Raw genomic sequence first — 18374 nt, 5'->3', positions numbered from 1 at the left:
CCAAGTAATAGAATCGAGAGGCAAGTTGGGTTGCCTTGTTATTGTATATTACCTATACATATAATAGTTTTAAGCAATAAATATAAGAAATCAAATCGATATTGTACTATTTCTATTTAATAAATAATTATTTGTAAAATGGAATTTTATTTATTATTGTCGTATACACGTGATTTTTTCATCAAGTAATTATTGAACTTTTTCAGTTCTAAAGGAGATCTAGGAATGTAGTGAAACATTTAAAAAATATTTTTTATTATATATTTATTTTCCTATACATACATTCAATCAAATCTCGTGACAGTTGACATTCTCTCTTATCTTGTAACAGATCTCCACAAGACACATTATTTGAACACATGAGAAATTTTGATTCATTACAAGTATTAAAAGTTTTTGTACTTTTGACGATTTTTGTTTTAGTATTAATAATTAAAATTTGTATATTAAAGTCGAATAAAAAAGGTGACAGTTTTGTTTCTAGAATCTATTGGAAAAGGTTTCTCATTAAACTTACTCTATACTAAATGTACTTATTTCAAAATTTTATTATTACAAAATCTCAGGTTAAATTCAACTTCCATGATGGAAGATAGATAAAAAAATATTTTCTTTTTAATGTGTGCAAACTTTACATTTCATTCTTCGGTCACCGAAGAGATCAATGTGCATATTCAATTAACTTAATAGATAGGTATTAAATTTACCTAATTAGCCAGTGCTAAATACTCGTCTGATACTTTTAAATACCTAATCCTACAAACATTGAGAATTATATTTAAAAATAAACAAGTAACATTCGAATATTTGTGAATTATGAAGTGCAACGAACTTTGATACAGTGATTACATTTACTACACTTTATTTATAAAAATATTTTTGTTCTCTTTATTCCCATCTCTACATGAGGTCAATAATTTGACGATGATTACATTACCTTATATTTTTTCGTTATTGAAGCATTGTACTTATTCATACTTTGCTAATTTGCGGCGACATAAATAGTAAAATCTTGTAAGGATAATCTCATACCTAAGTAAAATATTTAATAACTGATATCATGGATTCAGAGTTCAGCAGAGAAGTGTAGTTTTTACATGTTGATTAATGTAATTTCTAGTGAAAATGGTTTTTAAAACAGATTCGCTTTAGCTGCACGTTATTTCGTAAATGTGTAGGGCTGGTTGGTACTCCATATCAAAGGTCATAAGCTCCATATCAACCATAGTTGAAGCATTAGATTGCATATTAGACTGTATAATATTCTGAATATTTGTCCAGTTGGAAGCTTCTCAGGTCAAGGTAGATACGGCCAGGTTGAGTAGTCATCATCGAGGTGGGGGGAGGCGGGGCTGGGCGGGAGGCGCGCGGAGGGGCGGGGGACGCGCGGCTCGCGGCCACGCGGCCTCGCGACTTCAGGCCAAATCCTCGTTTTTGCCGTCCAGGCGCTTTAGCTGGAAATTAAAAGAGTAACAATAAGTTATCTGTGGTATTATTACTTACATAATAAACTCACACGCGTAACTCCTAATAGGGTAGACATAGCTACACGTAATCAGAAGACAAAGAAAAAATATATAATGTAAGTAGTAGGTAAGGTGTATGCTGTGTGAAGTTACAAGACACCTTGCTTTATGGGCGTTGCTTTGCATTCTAGCGAGGTGTCTAAGTATGTTATAGTTAATTTCTTGGTCAATGGCAAGGCCCTAAACAGAAACTGGGATCGGAATGATCTCACTTTATTCATGTTTGGATTATAGATAATTGATATCACGTGGTTTCTAAGATTTGTGCGGTTAATGGAAACAGGTTCGCCAAACCATTAGACAGCGAGGAGTGGGTGTTATTGCACCTATGCCTATCCTTTCGGGGATATAGGCGTGATATTATGTTATGTTAACTTCACACTTCGTAGTACCTATGTAACGCTGCGATCTCATTGCCGCACACATTTCCCTTTTTAGGACACTGATAGGTGTAAAAGTAGGAAGAAGACTAGCCAAACATGGCGTTGGATACTTCTGACGGACACAAGCAGATCCGAAGGTGTGCTGAAGATGTTCCTTCCACTACTGTTGTTCGTACTGAATTCGTTGGTACCTACATCGCTGTGGTTTTTGGCGAATTAAGACTAGGTACTTTCGAAAATAGGCAGAAAATATACGTGCAATAAACAACCCACAACTATCCGGATTTCCATTTTTCCTTCCGACCTTTTCTGTCTAGCCACACCTTGGACTAAGATTTGCGTTACAGATACGGAAAAGAAAGAGCAGACTTATTTGAAATTCAAATGTTGCTTACGCTTTGTTCAACCGTCCACGCCGCAGGAGCTAGGCGTCCAGTACGCTTGTAAATGAAATTATTAATATGTAGGTACCTAATAAAAAAAAAGAAAAGCCGAACGGAGCGGGGAAGCCGTGGTAGCCCTTTGTGGTCGCAACTTCGAATCCGATTGATTGGATGATTGTCGAATTTGTTTTCGAATTCATGTTTAGATCATAAATGATTATCACGTGCTCAGCGGTGAAGGAAAACATCGTAAGGAAACCCACATTCCCGAGAAATGCATTTTCGGAGGTATGTGACTTAACCTGTATTGGGTTGGTTTTTCCGTCAAACAGGCAGTCGCTTCTGTAAAAAACCGGACCTGTCAAGTCTTCAGGCTAGGTAAGCGGAGCCTGTGAAAAACGGGATAATGGTAGGGAGATGATGACTTAATTAAAAATAAAGAAAATGTATTAAAATAGGTAAGTAGGTACCCATTTTGAAGACTTTTTGGTGTCTACTAGTAATGTATACGGTACTAGGCAGGCTATCGTTGGGGATAGGTATACGTATCGACCTACCTACTGCGCTGATAAACGGAGCATCAAAACAGGATGAGCCGTAGTGTGTAGGACTTAAGTTATAATATGTGTGTAAGTACCTAAAATGTGTATGTTGTACGTTTTTCTGACACATGGGATGAACACATTTGTCTCACCTAATAGGTACAATCCTAGGGCCACCGAAGGTCGATGTTGCTCTATGCAAATAAACGTGACTACCCTCATACTGGACTTCATAAAGCATGTCAAATCCCCTCTAGTTACAAGGTAGTAACATAAGTCTTCTTCTGTCGTGTGAATTGTGAGGTGAATTACCAACCCCATCAACCCTAGTGTCAGGGTTATTACTATGAACCGCCATAGGCCCCTGACATGACTCATGTAACGATTACGGACTTACATTAGTAAGTAACAACCGGGACCAAAGGCTTAACGTGCCTTCCGAAGCACGGATCTTTTTACTTTTTTGACAATTAGGTGATCAGCCTGTAATGTTCTAACCAAACTAGGGATCACAAAGTGATTTTTGTGATTTGTTCCCACCGGGATTCGAGCTCGGGACCTCCGGATCGTGAGCACAACGCTCAACCACTGGACCACGGAGGCCGCCTAACTAACATAAGTGAATTGTACTGACAAATAAATGGATTTCTGTTGTCTTTAATAAATAAATATCATTATTATTATGCCCTACGGATCACTAGGAATGAATGACGTAATTACGACATGATTGGTGATACTCGTCAGCTCTATTATGTTACATTGTAAAATACAGAAAATAAATTAAAAAGTTTCACAGAATTAATTAATTAACCGTTTACTTGGAAATTGAAACCACATGGGAGCCATTCCATTAGCACACCCCGGACACTTCATACATACAACCTCGTTTTACACAGACACCACACACTGACGTTATCTTACACACGCATCTGTGTATGTGACGTCTGACGCTATACGATTCAAGTCTAAACTATGTTCGAGGGGGGCTGAGGTAAGCCTAGCTCAGACGCTGGTGGGGAGCGGAGAGTTGCCGTTCTATACGTAGTATTATTCCTTATTCTATGCCATTAGTTAACAGACTATTGTAAATTAGTAAGCAGATAAAGTAATACCTAACTCTTATGATAAGCGGCTACAGGGCATTTCCGTTAAAGCAATATATTTTATTATTTGATAACAACATTATGAGTGAATTAGAACTGGAAGTGGTGCTTATAGCTATAAATTGATATATATATAATAACCCTACTCGCAAAGCCAATAATCCTCATTGCTTGTTTATTTTTCTCTTCTATCGTGTGGGTTGTGAGGTGGATTACCAACCCCATTAACCCTGATGTCAGGGTTATTACTGAGCCGCCATACGCCCCTGACATGACTCATATGTAACGAGTACGTACTTACACAAATACTTGGTCCTTGTACTTACACTAGTAAGTAGTAACCGGGACCAACGGCTTAACGTGCCTTTCGAAGTACGGATCATCTTACTTTTGGACAATCGGGTGACCAGCCTGTAATGTGCTCGTGATAATATCGACGTATTTATGAAGAGAAAAATCCTAAGACTTCATACTTCTAGCTGCGGTTGCGTTGACATTTGAAATATAAGTCTCCTAATTACTTGATAGGTATACCTCTGCTTGACACGATAACCCTACCCATACATTCTGGTAGAAATTTCATGCATGACTTAAAGGAGATCGCTAATAACAGTCAAGACACCGTGTTCCTGTGATTCATCGGCTTGCTTTTCAAACAGGGAGCACCAGTTCAAACCTCGGACTTGCACCAATGAGTTATTAATTTATGTGATAGTTACCTCCTTCTCATCAGCGGCGACGGGTCGGTATCGGGGGTTGTTGGGCTCCGGCGCGGGCGCAGAGAAGCCGTGCACGTAGAGTAGCGCGCCCGCCACACCACCTGCTATGGGGCCCGCCCAGTATACCTGCAGAAAGGCAATGCTCAATCGTTAGCGTTACTTACAAATGTTTTTCGACATTTTACGATACTGCTCAATACCTATCACGTTGGTATAACGGAGAGCTCGGTGAGTGTAATAAATCTTTCAACATTTTTAGACTTATTGAAATATTTCACTCGAGGAGCTCGGTGGCGCAGCGGTAAACGCGCTCGGTCTGCGATTGTTGAAGTTAAGCAACTTCGCAAAAGCCGGTCATAGGATGGGTGACCACAAAAAAAAAGTTTTCATCTCGAGCTCCTCCGTGCTTCGGAAGGCACGTTAAGCCGTTGGTCCCGGCTGCATTAGCAGTCGTTAATAACCATCAATCCGCACTGGGCCCGCGTGATGGTTTAAGGCCCGATCTCCCTATCCATCCATAGGGAAGGCCCGTGCCCCAGCAGTGGGGACGTTAATGGGCTGATGATGATGAAATATTTCACTACAAAACGTGTCGTATTCGTTTGTAGATCAAACGTTTGCATTCGGATCGAATTTTAGGCGGTTAACATGCATATTCTCCTTTTTCCGGTGTTAGCCGTAACATAAAATCAATTTCATTTTAGACGCTTGCCATGTATATATAAGTACGTATAAGTAGTAGGTATGCTAATCCTTTGGATTCATATTATGTGAGACATAGTTTATCATAAATTATTACTTATAATTGTTATAATGTTTCGATGGGTTTGGTTCATAAAATCTTATGTAACTGGATGACACCGAATAGAGGTATTGTCTTTTTACGAAATATAGCGGTCTTGACTATTTATTGGTTCATTGCCGCTTTATTACAAAACGAAGACTAAAGATAAACTAGGTTTACAATAATAATCTGCGCAACAAAAGCAGGCGACGGATTTTAATGAAACTAATTGACAAGTCATAATAATTCTGTGCAGTATCAGCGACAGTAGCGCCGCGGTCGCGAGACTTCTTTCGTGCCACGAATTATAAGTATTTTAAACCTAGTCCGTCTTTTAGTTTTCGTTTTGTAATAAAACTGATTGTGTTAACTTGGGTCGTGTATGTACTAGGTTTAAATTAAATTCTGAAATTCTGATTACTACATAAAGACACATCTAAAACTAATGAAAAAAATTTTCTTTTTTCTATCTAACTTATTTATGAATTTTAAACAAGAAAAACGTAATAATAAGTGCGACATTTTATCACATTTTTCTATGACGTCACAGTGTGATTTTTCAAACAAATTCCATAGTAATTTCGTGTTTTGACGTTTAGTAAAAAGTAACTGATTTGACTAGTTGGAAACTAGCCTCCTTTTGTCAGACATTTGAAAATCTACGCTACGCTGTTTCAACATCTGTAGACGATGTATAAATAAAGAGTGTATCATTAACCAAGTGACACAGTATAGTCGATTGAGCCGATTCTTGATCCGTTGGTCATGGTCGTGGCTCACACTCGTCCGCTATATATAAAACCGTGGTTGAATTGACGCGCGTTAATCGTACATTAAAATAAACAAAAACGAAATGCGGTTGTGATGGACAAGGATGTAGATAGGTACGTATAAACAATGTGTACTGAACGGCTTTTTTTTAAACACTGGAAACAAGTATGCCATATTCCAGCGTATAGATAATTAGGTACCTATCTACCTCGTCCAAATCTGAATCCCTGATAACCCAGTAGGGCAAAATGCGCAACGTGATAAAGTTTTGTCCCTGTCTTCTATCGTGTGGGTTGTGAGGCGAATTCCCAACCTCATCAACCGTGCTGTCAGGGTTATTATTGAGCCGCCAAAGCCCTCTGACATGGCTCATGTAACGACTACTTACTTACATCAATAAGTAGTAACCGGGACCAACGGCTTAACGTGCCTTCCGTAGCACGGATCAGCCTGTAATGTCCTAACCAAACTAGGGATCATAATGTGATTTTTGTGATATGTCTCCACCGGGATTCGAACCCGGGACCTCCGGATCGTGAGCTCAATGCTCAACCACTGGACCACGGAGGCCACGGAGGTGTCCCGGGCATTTTATCGATTCTGACGATATACTAATTCAGTCATTTTGTCGATTAGTGCTAATATGTAAATCCAAATATGTCATGTCGTTCTGTCAAAATGCGAACAAAAACACGTAATCGGTAGTTCACTTAATTTTCAATAATAATATTTACGTCCTTGGAATGTTGGAGATAGGTACCAATTTAATGGTAACACTTACATCATTAATGGGCTAGCAATGGCGGCTTGTCATAGAATTGAGCATAAGTACCTGGTCTTCTTATACCATGAGGTGTGGTAGAAGTTGGTGCGTGATGGCGTAACGGTCAACACCCTCGTCTCAACTTGACAAGAGCTGTGGGTTAACATCCCGTCTTTTTCGATTTAATTTTCTCTTTCTTAGTTAGCTTATATTGCTTACCCAATGACTGCCCCAGTCAGCGGCGACGAGAGCCGACCCGAAGGAGCGGGCAGGGTTCATCGCAGAGCCAGTGTAGTCCACGGCTAGCAGGTGACCAAGAGTGACTGTCAGGCCGATGGCCAGTGGCGCCGTCGCCTTGCTGTCCGGCTTGTGGGGGTCGCAAACCTGGAAAGAATATTACGTATAAGTGGAATATGTGAAACAGTTGTCAAACGTCGTCCGTTATTTATAATATAACTAGGCATAATAACTGAGTGGAATGTAGGTGGTATTAAATATTATGACAGCAAGCGGTCCTATTTTGAAAATAAGGCGATGAAGGAAATTATGTATGAATACCGTTGTGTCTAAGATCCCTTACACACGAGCAGCACTTTGCTATCGATGAAATCAACAACAAATTGCTTCTCGTGTGTAAGAGAGCTTACCTACTTATGATTTTAGAATATAGACCACACCTTATGTTTACCGTCTGTGTTTATCAAATAAGTCAAGATTTAAGATTAAGCCATAATGTAATGTTTAATAATTCATTTGATTAGGTCAAATATATTTTCAGATTAAGACTGGCTTATCCGAACGCTTCTATTTTAGCGACAGATATCTCGATCATTTGGCACCTTTCGGTGATTACTGGTATTTATTTAATATCTTTAAAAAACGATGGCTGAAAGTAACGTGCTGCGTTGTTGTCGATGATCTTAATACTTAAAACATTTTATTTATTTCGCAAATGTAAAACAAGTAAGTACCTAGGTACTTTGACACGCGAATTATTTTTTGCAGCATTCAGTACTCTTTTTGATTTCCTTTCATGAAAAACCTCTAAAAAATCGCGCGACGTCAAACCACTCGCCGTAACTCTTTACGGGTTACGAGTCTCTACTCGGCGTAGCGGGAATTGCTGTTCGGGGAGTCGCTGTCAACGCGATTATTCATATTTTCCAATATAGGCGAATCTTAATCTCAAAGCTTATGTCCAGACTACCAAAATCAACGAAAGAAACTGTCAACAAATAGCATATCAGCTTTTAATAATAAACTCCGGACAAAAATACCTAGAAATGAAAGCTAATTTTCTAAATGCGACTACAGTCGTGTAATGAATGAGTAATGATAATGAACCAGGGACAAACTAAGCATGCTAAATATTTAAGCGATTGAGGACATCGGATTATGCTGTATTGCAGTCGGTAGGCAACTACTCCGTATCACGAGACGCCCTTACGAGTTTTTGCGATATAAGTATCTAATATCGTAGTATAGATGATGACGATAGATACCTATACCAAAAAAATCCTGTTGATCTATTTGTGGGGTGTATTATGAGTACTTCCCAATCATATTCGAGGTTCGAACTGAACATACACAGGGAAGCTACGAGCAGAATTCGGTTCAATGATTCAAGCAAAGGGTACATCTATTACCTATGTTATCTGTTTAAGTATTAGGTAGGTACCTAGCCTGTGATACGGTGTTGCATTTGGAGAATTCAGAGGCTAAGTTTTCTCTGATATAATCGTAGCCTCTGCTTATAATTTCCTTACTGCACCTATTTTGAAACGAGAAATGACAACGTGCTTCTATCCACGATGTCCCTGAATGTAAGTACGCTTAAAAACTTTTAAGTAAGTACATTGTAGTGAATAGTTACTTACTTACTTGCAAAATGTCCTCAAATGATTACGCTTAGCTATGACTAAGTGAATGTTGCATCTGTCAGAGCAAAATCCCTCTGAACAGGTTTCAGTAAGGAAAATAGCTTTATAAATTCGTGGAATAGGTACTTCAATTATAAATATTAGACAATTAAGTATATTAAGTTTATTTATTTACATCCTCTTAGTCAATATAATTTTTGTAAAAGGAAAATGTTGGTAGGTATATTATTGTTGTCCAATGTATTGTGTATTTTGATCGTTATACTTAACCGTTAATCATGAAAAATTTGAGAATGCCTCTCATCATATACCTAACTTAATCTACTCCTACATTACATCCCCGATACTAGAAAGTGGATCTCGTAGCCCTGTTGTATAGAGTCCCAAGGACTAAAATCGTGTAAAACTTACCCCGCAAACAACGAAGACCAGTACGAATCCAAGGAAGAACTCGATGCCGAAGCCCTGGAGTTCTGTGACGTCATTGCCGAGGCCAGTGACCCCGAGTTTGCCGGCAGCCCGCTCAGGGGTTAATGCTTTGAGCAGGCCGGAGCCGGCGGCTGCGCCTGCGCACTGCGCGATGATGTACAGGATCCCTCGCGCGACCTTCACGCGGCCGGTGGCAAGCATGCCCGCAGTCACTGCTGGGTTGAGGTGGCCGCCTGACATGTGGCCAATAGCCTGAGAGAAACGTGAGATTTAGTTAGTGCATGGGGTTTTTTCTTTTTAAGTACTTACTTTGTACTTACTAATGGATGTTAAGCTATTCCATCCAAGTAAAAAAATGTGGGCTCCACTTTTACGCACATTCTTCAACAGTCTACGATTGTTGAAGTTAAGCAACTTTCGTAAAGGCCGGTCACAGGATGGGTGCCCACAAAAAAAAAGTTTTCATCTCGAGCTCCACCGTGCTTCGGAAGACACGTTAAGCCGTTGGTCCCTGCTGCATTAGTAGTCATTAATAACCATCAATCCGCACTGGGCCCGCGTGATAGTTTAAGGCCCGATCTCCCTATCCATCCATAAGGAAGGCCCGTGTCCCAGCAGTGGGGACGTTAATGGGCTGATGATGAAATCGACGTTTATTGAAGAAAATCGCATCAGCGCTTACGTGGTTTTCAATATAAGAGGACGAGTGCTATTTTGCTATTGTATTCTGAGGACACTTATAAAATAAAAATTGTGGGTACCCAGACGAAGCTTAGCAGAGAGTGTGTCTTAGAAAGTAGTCGTCAGGTAGCTAATGCATAATGTGGTGTATAGATTTACTAATCATGAACACAGTTTACAGATGTGTTATCAGTTTGTTGTCCATATGAAGCTCAGACACCTTTGCTTTTATAGAAATACGCGTTTGTTTTGAATAGCAGCATTGAATTTTAATCATATTGCCAAGAATAGTCTGTAATAAGTCCTAGCGCTCCTTGTTTGGAGTTAAGGTCGACTTTGTTTATACAATGTTTCCATTGAGTATTTTAAATTTACATGTCTTATGCCATCGTGACTTTGAGCATAGTCAGTACCACCAAGTACTATTCTGAAGGTGTTCAAAGTATTAACCTATAAAGGCTAGGTAGAGTTCTACAGTCCAAAGGCTAGGAATCAAAGATACTTACTTGTGTTTTCGGCAATCTCAAACTCATTCAGGGTAATCTGGGTATGGAATACTAGGACAGTCGTACTGTCTAAAAACTAAACTCTACTCTAAACTATACCGCTCTACTATCATGTGGAATGGATTCCATGGTGGTGGTGGTGATAATAGTGGAGTATCTCTTCACTGACTATTAGTTTTAACCTTTTCACGGACAGAGACCATGGGTCATTGATGGTCCATAATAGGTAGTATGAGAATATGACAACTTGGAATCGGACCGTCATTAGACGTTCTGTCCTTGAAAGTGTTAAGAGATATAGTAATATATAAGATATATACGTAATTTATGCAGACATAGAACTTTCTATAATATACCTTACATGGGTTTTAACGCATTTTATAGTAGGTATACTTACTGAGACAGCGGCGAAGACTGCGAGACCGAAGGAAAGCGCTATCAGCACTATGTCGGGCGCTGCTGTGGTGCCCTGAGCGATGTTTATACACGCTCCACAGCCGAACAGGTTCAGCAGGACGTTACCTGGACAATAATTTATTATGTGAGTAATTGTCATGCTGTGGTCATGCGCGGCGGTTCGAAACCCGGTACCGGATTTGCACCAATGAGTAATTCATTTATCTTAGGTGCAGTTTTCACTAACACAGTTGTCTCGACCATCCCTCATTCAGCGCTTATCGCTATCGACCCACTAGGGTCGATTAATTCTTTCAAATATTTTTCCTCTCAGACGACGCCCTGAGCCGAGGTTCGCGCCCAACTGGGCACCCTCAGGCCTGTTGTCTTAAACGTTGTACCGGGTGAGAGCCTTCAGCGCTCCCCATTTGTCCGGCCAAGTAGTTAATGCCATCTGCGGCAAATCTACAATAAGTCACGTCAAAAAAAAAAAAAAAAAAGTTGTCTCGACCATTATAGACGGCGATACGGCTCACCACCTATCACGTTAGTCAACAGAAAGCTCCGTGAAGTGTACTTAGTTCATCTTGCGATGGTCGCACCTCTGCCTACGTTATGTTATGTTATACCAAAAAGCAGACAACGAAAAGTATACAAGACTGGAACCGTCTGATGTAGGTACGGAGTATGTAGGTTTACCTATTGTTAAAAATGCATAAGAAATGCTTATTGTTTGTTGTTGTTGTTATTGTTGTTGTTTGTTGTATGGTTTGTTGTTTATAGTTTTAACTATTGTTACCGGATTACGTCCGGCGCGCAATAAATAATTTAATTAAGTAAGTAATTTAACATGCTCCATTAAGGTTGGTGAATCTTTTCATGAATGATATCAAATCTTGTTAATTTGATAAACAATTTAATAAACCTTGGGAAAATGTATCCAACTGTTCGTGTACAAAACTATAAAACAAAGATGAAGAAAGTTATCAACAAATAATTACTTTCTCAACTTTAACTCAATCTTCTATTATGTCATTGTCATCAAACAATGGCCATAATTTCGTCTAAAGATAAAGCGACATAAAATGTTGACGGTTTGTAATTTTTATCGAATTACGACATCTCATAGTTTCAATGGCGTTCGTGCCGTAATGCGCCATCATTTCCGACAATTTTGTATTTTTTTGTCACTGTCTGGCTCTGGACCTTAACTGCCTTATAACCTCTTTTGTAATAAAGTCTAGACAAAGTCTGTTGTGGGTATTGCTCACCTTTAAAGAAATCGTAAAGTTACTAACATAAAAGTTAAACGACTTGGTTTACTACCACTAATGGGTCTTAAATATCGTAAGGATATCTCTATATGCTTGAGAAGGAAACCAAACAACTATAAAATATGTGTTTTGCCTTCTATGTTAATCTTTGGATAGGGGGTAGGTCAGTGACCAACAGTGTTTTATAAGCCCAATGTATTTATTTAGCCCTAAGTAAACATCTCCGACAATTTTACACCCACGTATGTCGCATGAACTATTTTTTTTTTTTTTTTTTTTTTTTTTTTGACGTGACTTATTGTAGATTTGCCGCAGATGGCATTAACTACTTGGCCGGACAAATGGGGAGCGCTGAAGGCTCTCACCCGGTACAACGTTTAAGACAACAGGCCTGAGGGTGCCCAGTTGGGCGCGAACCTCGGCTCAGGGCGTCGTCTGAGAGGAAAAATATTTGAAAGAATTAATCGACCCTAGTGGGTCGATAGCGATAAGCGCTGAATGAGGGAAATCGTCGACCACGCCGGCGGGGTCGGTATCGGGGACCTGACGCATGAACTAGGCGGAGCGAAGGTGCTGCATAATTTGAGTCGTAGATATAGATAAGTAAAATGTATAGGTTACATCGTAACGGAAACTTTGAGGGATGGTTCAGATGGAATTTTCCGCCGCAAAAGTATGGAACATACATACATACACAAACTCACGCCCGTAATCCCTAATGGGGTGGGCAGAGCCACAAGTAATCAAAGACAACTTGCAGCCACTGTTGATACGAATTCCAAAGATGGATATGATGAACCTTATGGTGATAAGGGATCAGCCTATCGCCCATAACAGAAAAAGCAAAAGTATGGAACTGAAAGTAATTTTAAAAAATACCAATATTTTCATAAATTTTGCGATAGAAAATCCCACTTAATCTTAACTCAGAATCATGGTCTGTATCATCCCCCTCAGCATTCGTTACGATGTCACGGGTCCCTAGACCACAAAGTAATTTTTGTGATATCTCCCCACCGGGAATCGAACCCAGGACCTCCGGATCGTGAGCCTAACGCTCAACCACTGGACCACGGAGGTCGTTAGCTCAAATGATGATTTTATATGATTTTTTGTATGTTCTGTTTTATATTTTATGAAGACGTTCAGTGCATGGAATATTTGTACTTACCAATAAACTCTGCGAGGAGTGCCCGGCCAATGCCCATTGCTCCTCCGCTCAGCTCGTCCAGGCCTAGTCTTGCAGCGAGTTCACCCATTCTGTAGACAAAACAGATTTTTTTAAATATAATCGTTTAATTAAGTACTTATTTTTCTTATGCATTTTTGACACTTATAATTACGAAACACATAATGATATCAATTTAGAGTGTCATTTTTTATTTAAGTTACAACAAGTATACCTAAAACCTCTTGATATTTTATGGAAATACATGCCTTTTTAAAATTTTTGTCTAGATGCTTATTGCTACTGGCTGGAGAGAAGTGAAACGCTGAGAGCTTTCATTCGATCACAAAAGCTTTAAACATGTAATTACATACTTCAATCTTGAATAATGGACTTATCATTATTAATGTTACCATTATAATATAATATGTTGTTATGTTATGTGTGTGTTTTATTACAAACTGTTGTCTAGTAGTCTTCCTCAATGAACGTTTCATCATTTTATGATTGATGACATAGATAAGATGACTTGTTATAGTGACGCATATAATCCTCTGGCCCTGCAGGGTAGGTGAAGTATAATGGAAAATACACATTAGATTTTTTAGTAGGTACTGCGGTCTTTGTTTTTGTCTCTCACAAAAACTAGACGTTAATAAACAGTATTTCAAAACGCTTCCTTCACAAATTACTACCAGATTAAACAACAACTCTCCTGATGTTATCTTCAAAGCACATTTTAACAATAGTAGTGCCTGTCTATATAAGAGTTCCGTTTCTAAATTATAGGTTTCGGGTGGCTAGTTTCGAGTGAATCTGATAAAATGTTACTATTTACATTTTACAATGAGATCTGCCTGTCAGGTGTTCATCTACGATTATACAGTTTGGGGTATTCGTTTAATTGTTGGGCAGGGTCGGAATCAGGAAGATTCGTAAGTATTACTTACATGTCCCCTTGATGGTTCTTTAGTTTTATCGAAAAACTATTGTCAGATTTAGATTTAAGAAGGTTTAAAACTGACATCTTGTTTAGCCTCTGCTCTGTGTATTACGGAATGGTATGGTTGGGTAAGGATTTTAACCTCCTTCAGTTTACGAAAAAATATCAAGAACTAAAGATACAGTAGTAGAACACAAAGATGGAAATTATACTTCAATGAGTTTCCTATATCCTTCAGATGTTCGTAAAATATGAGTATTAATCAAGCATTTTTATTTTATTTGCTTACATGCGTCTTTTTATGAATAAAGTATGAGTTAAATGTTGTTAGTAAGTACCTATGTTTGTTTCTGTCGCAGTCGGTTTCATATTTAGATCCCCGCGTTGAAATATAATCCAAAACATTATCAGTGTTACTACAAAACACAAACTAAAAATAAACTAGGTTTAAAATATTATTTCGCGCCACAAAAGAAGTCGGCGGATTTTAATGAAACTAACTTGACAAGTCATAATAATTCTATGCAGGATCTGCGACAGTAGCGCCGCGGCGTTCGGGACTTCTTTCGTATACGGATTATATTTTAAACATAGTTTATCTTTTAGTCTTTGTTTTGTAGTAACACTGTATGCTTTTCAGTTTTGACAGGCGACGGACGTACCATCAACGTCAATCAAGCTGTCATTACCAAGTTGGGTAATTATCGCTCTAAGTGCGGCCCTGGCGTAATTGAGTAAATAGGGAAATGAGCGGGTCGCATCGCGGCCGGACACAAATTATTCTAATTAACTGGGGACCACGCTCTATATCACGTCAATATTTTTGTTTGTGCCTGTACACGCGCGACAAATCACGGGCAATGGGAAAGTTTACTTCCGGTATCTGCCTAATTTTAATTAATTTAGGCCTATTTTAGTGTAGACAAAGTAAAATTACCCCATCCCCCACTGTTTTATTCTAATCAAATTCAACAATATCTTTATTCAGTAGGTAACATAGTTACACTTTAAATCGTCAATTTTTACATAACGAACGTCTCATCCGCCTAAAACAGTAGTTTTAGCTGCAGTAGCAGCTTCTCACAACCTGTATAGCCGGGGAAAAGAAGCTGCAAGAAAAGCCTCGACACAGGGCCCTATAGACGTTATTAAAAAAAATCTTACTATTACGAAACGTTTGTTTTACGAAACGTCAAAACGAAAGTTTCCTTTGGAGTTTGCATGGAAATACTGTCCTGTGACGTCATCAATAAAAGCGGTCATTCAAAAATAAGTCGAATGGTAAAATGAGACTGGTTTTTGATCATCTTACACTAGCTTCTATTTCTAGATTAGCATTTAATAATGTATCTTTGATGCAGTCAAATTCACTATTCTCACAAATTAGGATACCTTTTTATGCCTATGCCTACTCGGTACGACAGTGCACTGTGTGTGTTTTTGAGTTCATTTCTTTCAATGTTTTCTGTATTTTTATATTATTATTTTTATTTTATTTTTTATTTTTCTGTTTTAATGCGACGAATAGGTGCCGAGACAAACCTCTGTGGTTTAACGGCATCATTCAAACCATGTATTTAGATTAAGGATATAAAGAAAATAAATAATAATAAAAAAAATTAGAACAAAATTATTGATTGTTATTAATGATATTTATAACCATCGTAATAGTACAGAACAAATAAATATAGACTAATAATCAATAATTTCAACTGACAATACTGATTGACTGTAGTAATTTGCTAGCGTAAAGCTAGCAGTATACTTCATTGTTTGACTAGGTCAGGTTTATGTATTAATAATTGTAATGTTGACCTTAACCGATAAAACAAGCAGGTAGAGTATATGTATATTATTATTATTTGTAATAAAATTCAATCATACAAGTAAATTGAACATTAATATACTTATTTATTTTTATTTAATCTGTATATGTTTATTATTTATCTTACATTACATATAAATGTACATATTATCAGAGTATAAATAAGAAATAATATATAAAAAACTTATAATATACGCCACTGAGCACTCTACACACCGCTGCTTCGCTGTTGGTAGAGTAGAGAACAATTGTTTTTTAATTTTCTTAGGCAAATAGTTCTTTTTTTACATTTCCCAGTTAAAGTATATGATAGGTACCAATTTGTAATATTTTTAAGAATTTGAAAAGAAATGTGCACGTACGGGAATCGAACTCGCGAACTCTCAGAACGCAATATGCTCTATCGATGTATCTGAGCCATTAGTGTTTAAGTATATTTACAAGCGTTAATTGTATTTTAATGCCTTTGTTGAGGTACTATTTTTATCTATTTTATTTTATGATCCGTAGGTATTGAATGAACCTAAATATATCGATTAAACCTTTAAGAGTTAGTAAGTACAAAAGTACGTTCGTATATAACTACCTATTTACAATTGTCACAGTCGGTCTAGCAATTTTAACGGTTAGGTATTTTAAAATGTATGAATAGGTAAATGGATAAGGAGTATTTTATTGAGATAAGTTTAATTATGGTTGGAATAAGGTAATATTTCCACTCATTCCTTTCGGCCTGCGGAGGTCCGTGTTGCACTATTCTCATTCCTCATGGTTACACGTTCAAACAAAACTTTTTTTAAATGGTGTTGCAATTAATATAAATTAACTCCTTTAATAACATTATTTCTTAATAGTAAAAAAAATAAATAAAAAGACTATGCTTTAGGCTTCGTCAAAAATGAAATTAAAATCAGTCAATGAAATCCACACAAGCCTCGTCAAAGAACAAACTTTGTCAACATCAAAACCTATAAAATAACTTTTAAAAGTTTTGATATTATATATTTTACGTGTCGATAAAAATGTACTTACCGTTTTTTTTCCTATATGACTATCCTTGAACAAAAATAGTTAAACAACATGTGAAAACATTACAGTCACGGAGTAAATCCGTTGGTATCTTTGTTATCATAATGTATTAGCATACTAACCTGCGGGTTGCTGTTGAATCGCGATCTACAAACACTGGCTATTGCCTGCACTCACTGGCACACGTGGTCCGTACACTAAAGCAATAACAATATTGCTCGTATAAGCCTTACAACCGATACAACATTCGCACGAACGTATCCGACCCGAGTCAACGAACCATCTGCGTTGCTCTCCTATGGTCAATCCCTTATATCGCGCGCTCATGTGTCATCCCTTGTTTCCCGCAATTCTAACAGATCCCAAAACTGCATTGTTTCGTGCCGTCATTCCTTAATGGCCGCATTATCATTATAATGACAAACACGGATATTCTCTAATTGCGGGGGACACGCAGTTGTTAATTAAGTCACGATAGGATTCAACGTGCCGTGGTGCGATATATGCACCGTAGGTGCCCACTAGCGTAAAGGATAACTCATGCGTACGAAAGGTTATCGTCCTTGTAGTAAATAATTTTTTAATTAAGTATTCTAATTCTAAAGCTTTTTATAGACCGGTATCTATCCGTGGCGATGAAACGGGCGGAAAATATGCAAAATTTTCTAAATAAACTTCAAAGCAATAATCTTCTTATGGTGTGAGTTGTGAGTATACCAACCTCATCAACCTTGGTGTCAGGATTATTACTGAGCCGCCAAAGGCCCCTGACATGGCTCATGTAACGACTACAATAATACTTCTGATAAATTAAATATTTTCATAATAAAATATTTTTATGAAGTACAACAAAAACCATGTTTGTTTGTAAATAACAACAAGGCTAAATTCAAATAAATCATTATGCTTACTATCTTGCAACGACAATTGTCGTAAATAAGTACTAAATAAATGCTTAGTGGTCATAACATAATTGATGTTTATCGAATAATAATGTTTGAGGGACGTTAACCACAACATGCGTTAGAAAATTCTGGCAGAAGCTAATGGTTTTTGTATACTGTATTTTGTATTATTTTGTATTTTATATGTAAAATAAATAAAACATAGAATAGGTGTGACAAATTGTCTGGGGCGAATAATTACTGTTATGAACGTTGATACGTTTATTCAGAGGCGAATTAAGAAATGTCTATTTTCTGCTCTTTTTTTACAAAGCCAACTTGTAGTATGTAGGTACCTACCTATATTGTTTGCTTATATACCTAT

At 37.7% G+C, this 18374-nt stretch overlaps 1 protein-coding gene across 3 annotated transcripts in view; it reads right to left on the bottom strand.

Annotated features, from left to right (window-relative positions):
• Nucleotides 1-247: 247 nt before the first annotated feature.
• LOC126381866 (aquaporin AQPAe.a) overlaps nt 248-18374 on the bottom strand; it is a 42986-nt gene continuing 24859 nt past the window's right edge. For 2 of the 3 annotated variants that reach the window (XM_050031401.1, XM_050031403.1), the window contains exons 2-7: nt 13312-13400; nt 10868-10992; nt 9266-9535; nt 7194-7358; nt 4657-4782; nt 248-1454 (exon numbers count right to left, since the gene is read on the bottom strand). In XM_050031401.1, coding sequence (XP_049887358.1) covers nt 1416-1454; nt 4657-4782; nt 7194-7358; nt 9266-9535; nt 10868-10992; nt 13312-13399 — 813 coding nt within the window. In that variant the 5' untranslated portion in view covers nt 13400 and the 3' untranslated portion in view covers nt 248-1415. Of the gene's footprint in view, nt 1455-4656; nt 4783-7193; nt 7359-9265; nt 9536-10867; nt 10993-13311; nt 13401-17227; nt 17404-18374 lie in introns of those variants that run through there. The other variant, XM_050031402.1, reaches the window with a different exon arrangement.

Source organism: Pectinophora gossypiella, chromosome 3, assembly GCF_024362695.1.
Source record: "Pectinophora gossypiella chromosome 3, ilPecGoss1.1, whole genome shotgun sequence".
Taxonomy (NCBI): Eukaryota; Metazoa; Arthropoda; class Insecta; order Lepidoptera; family Gelechiidae; genus Pectinophora; species Pectinophora gossypiella.
Note: the sequence above shows the minus strand (reverse complement) of the source record. Positions and strands in the feature narration are given on the sequence as shown.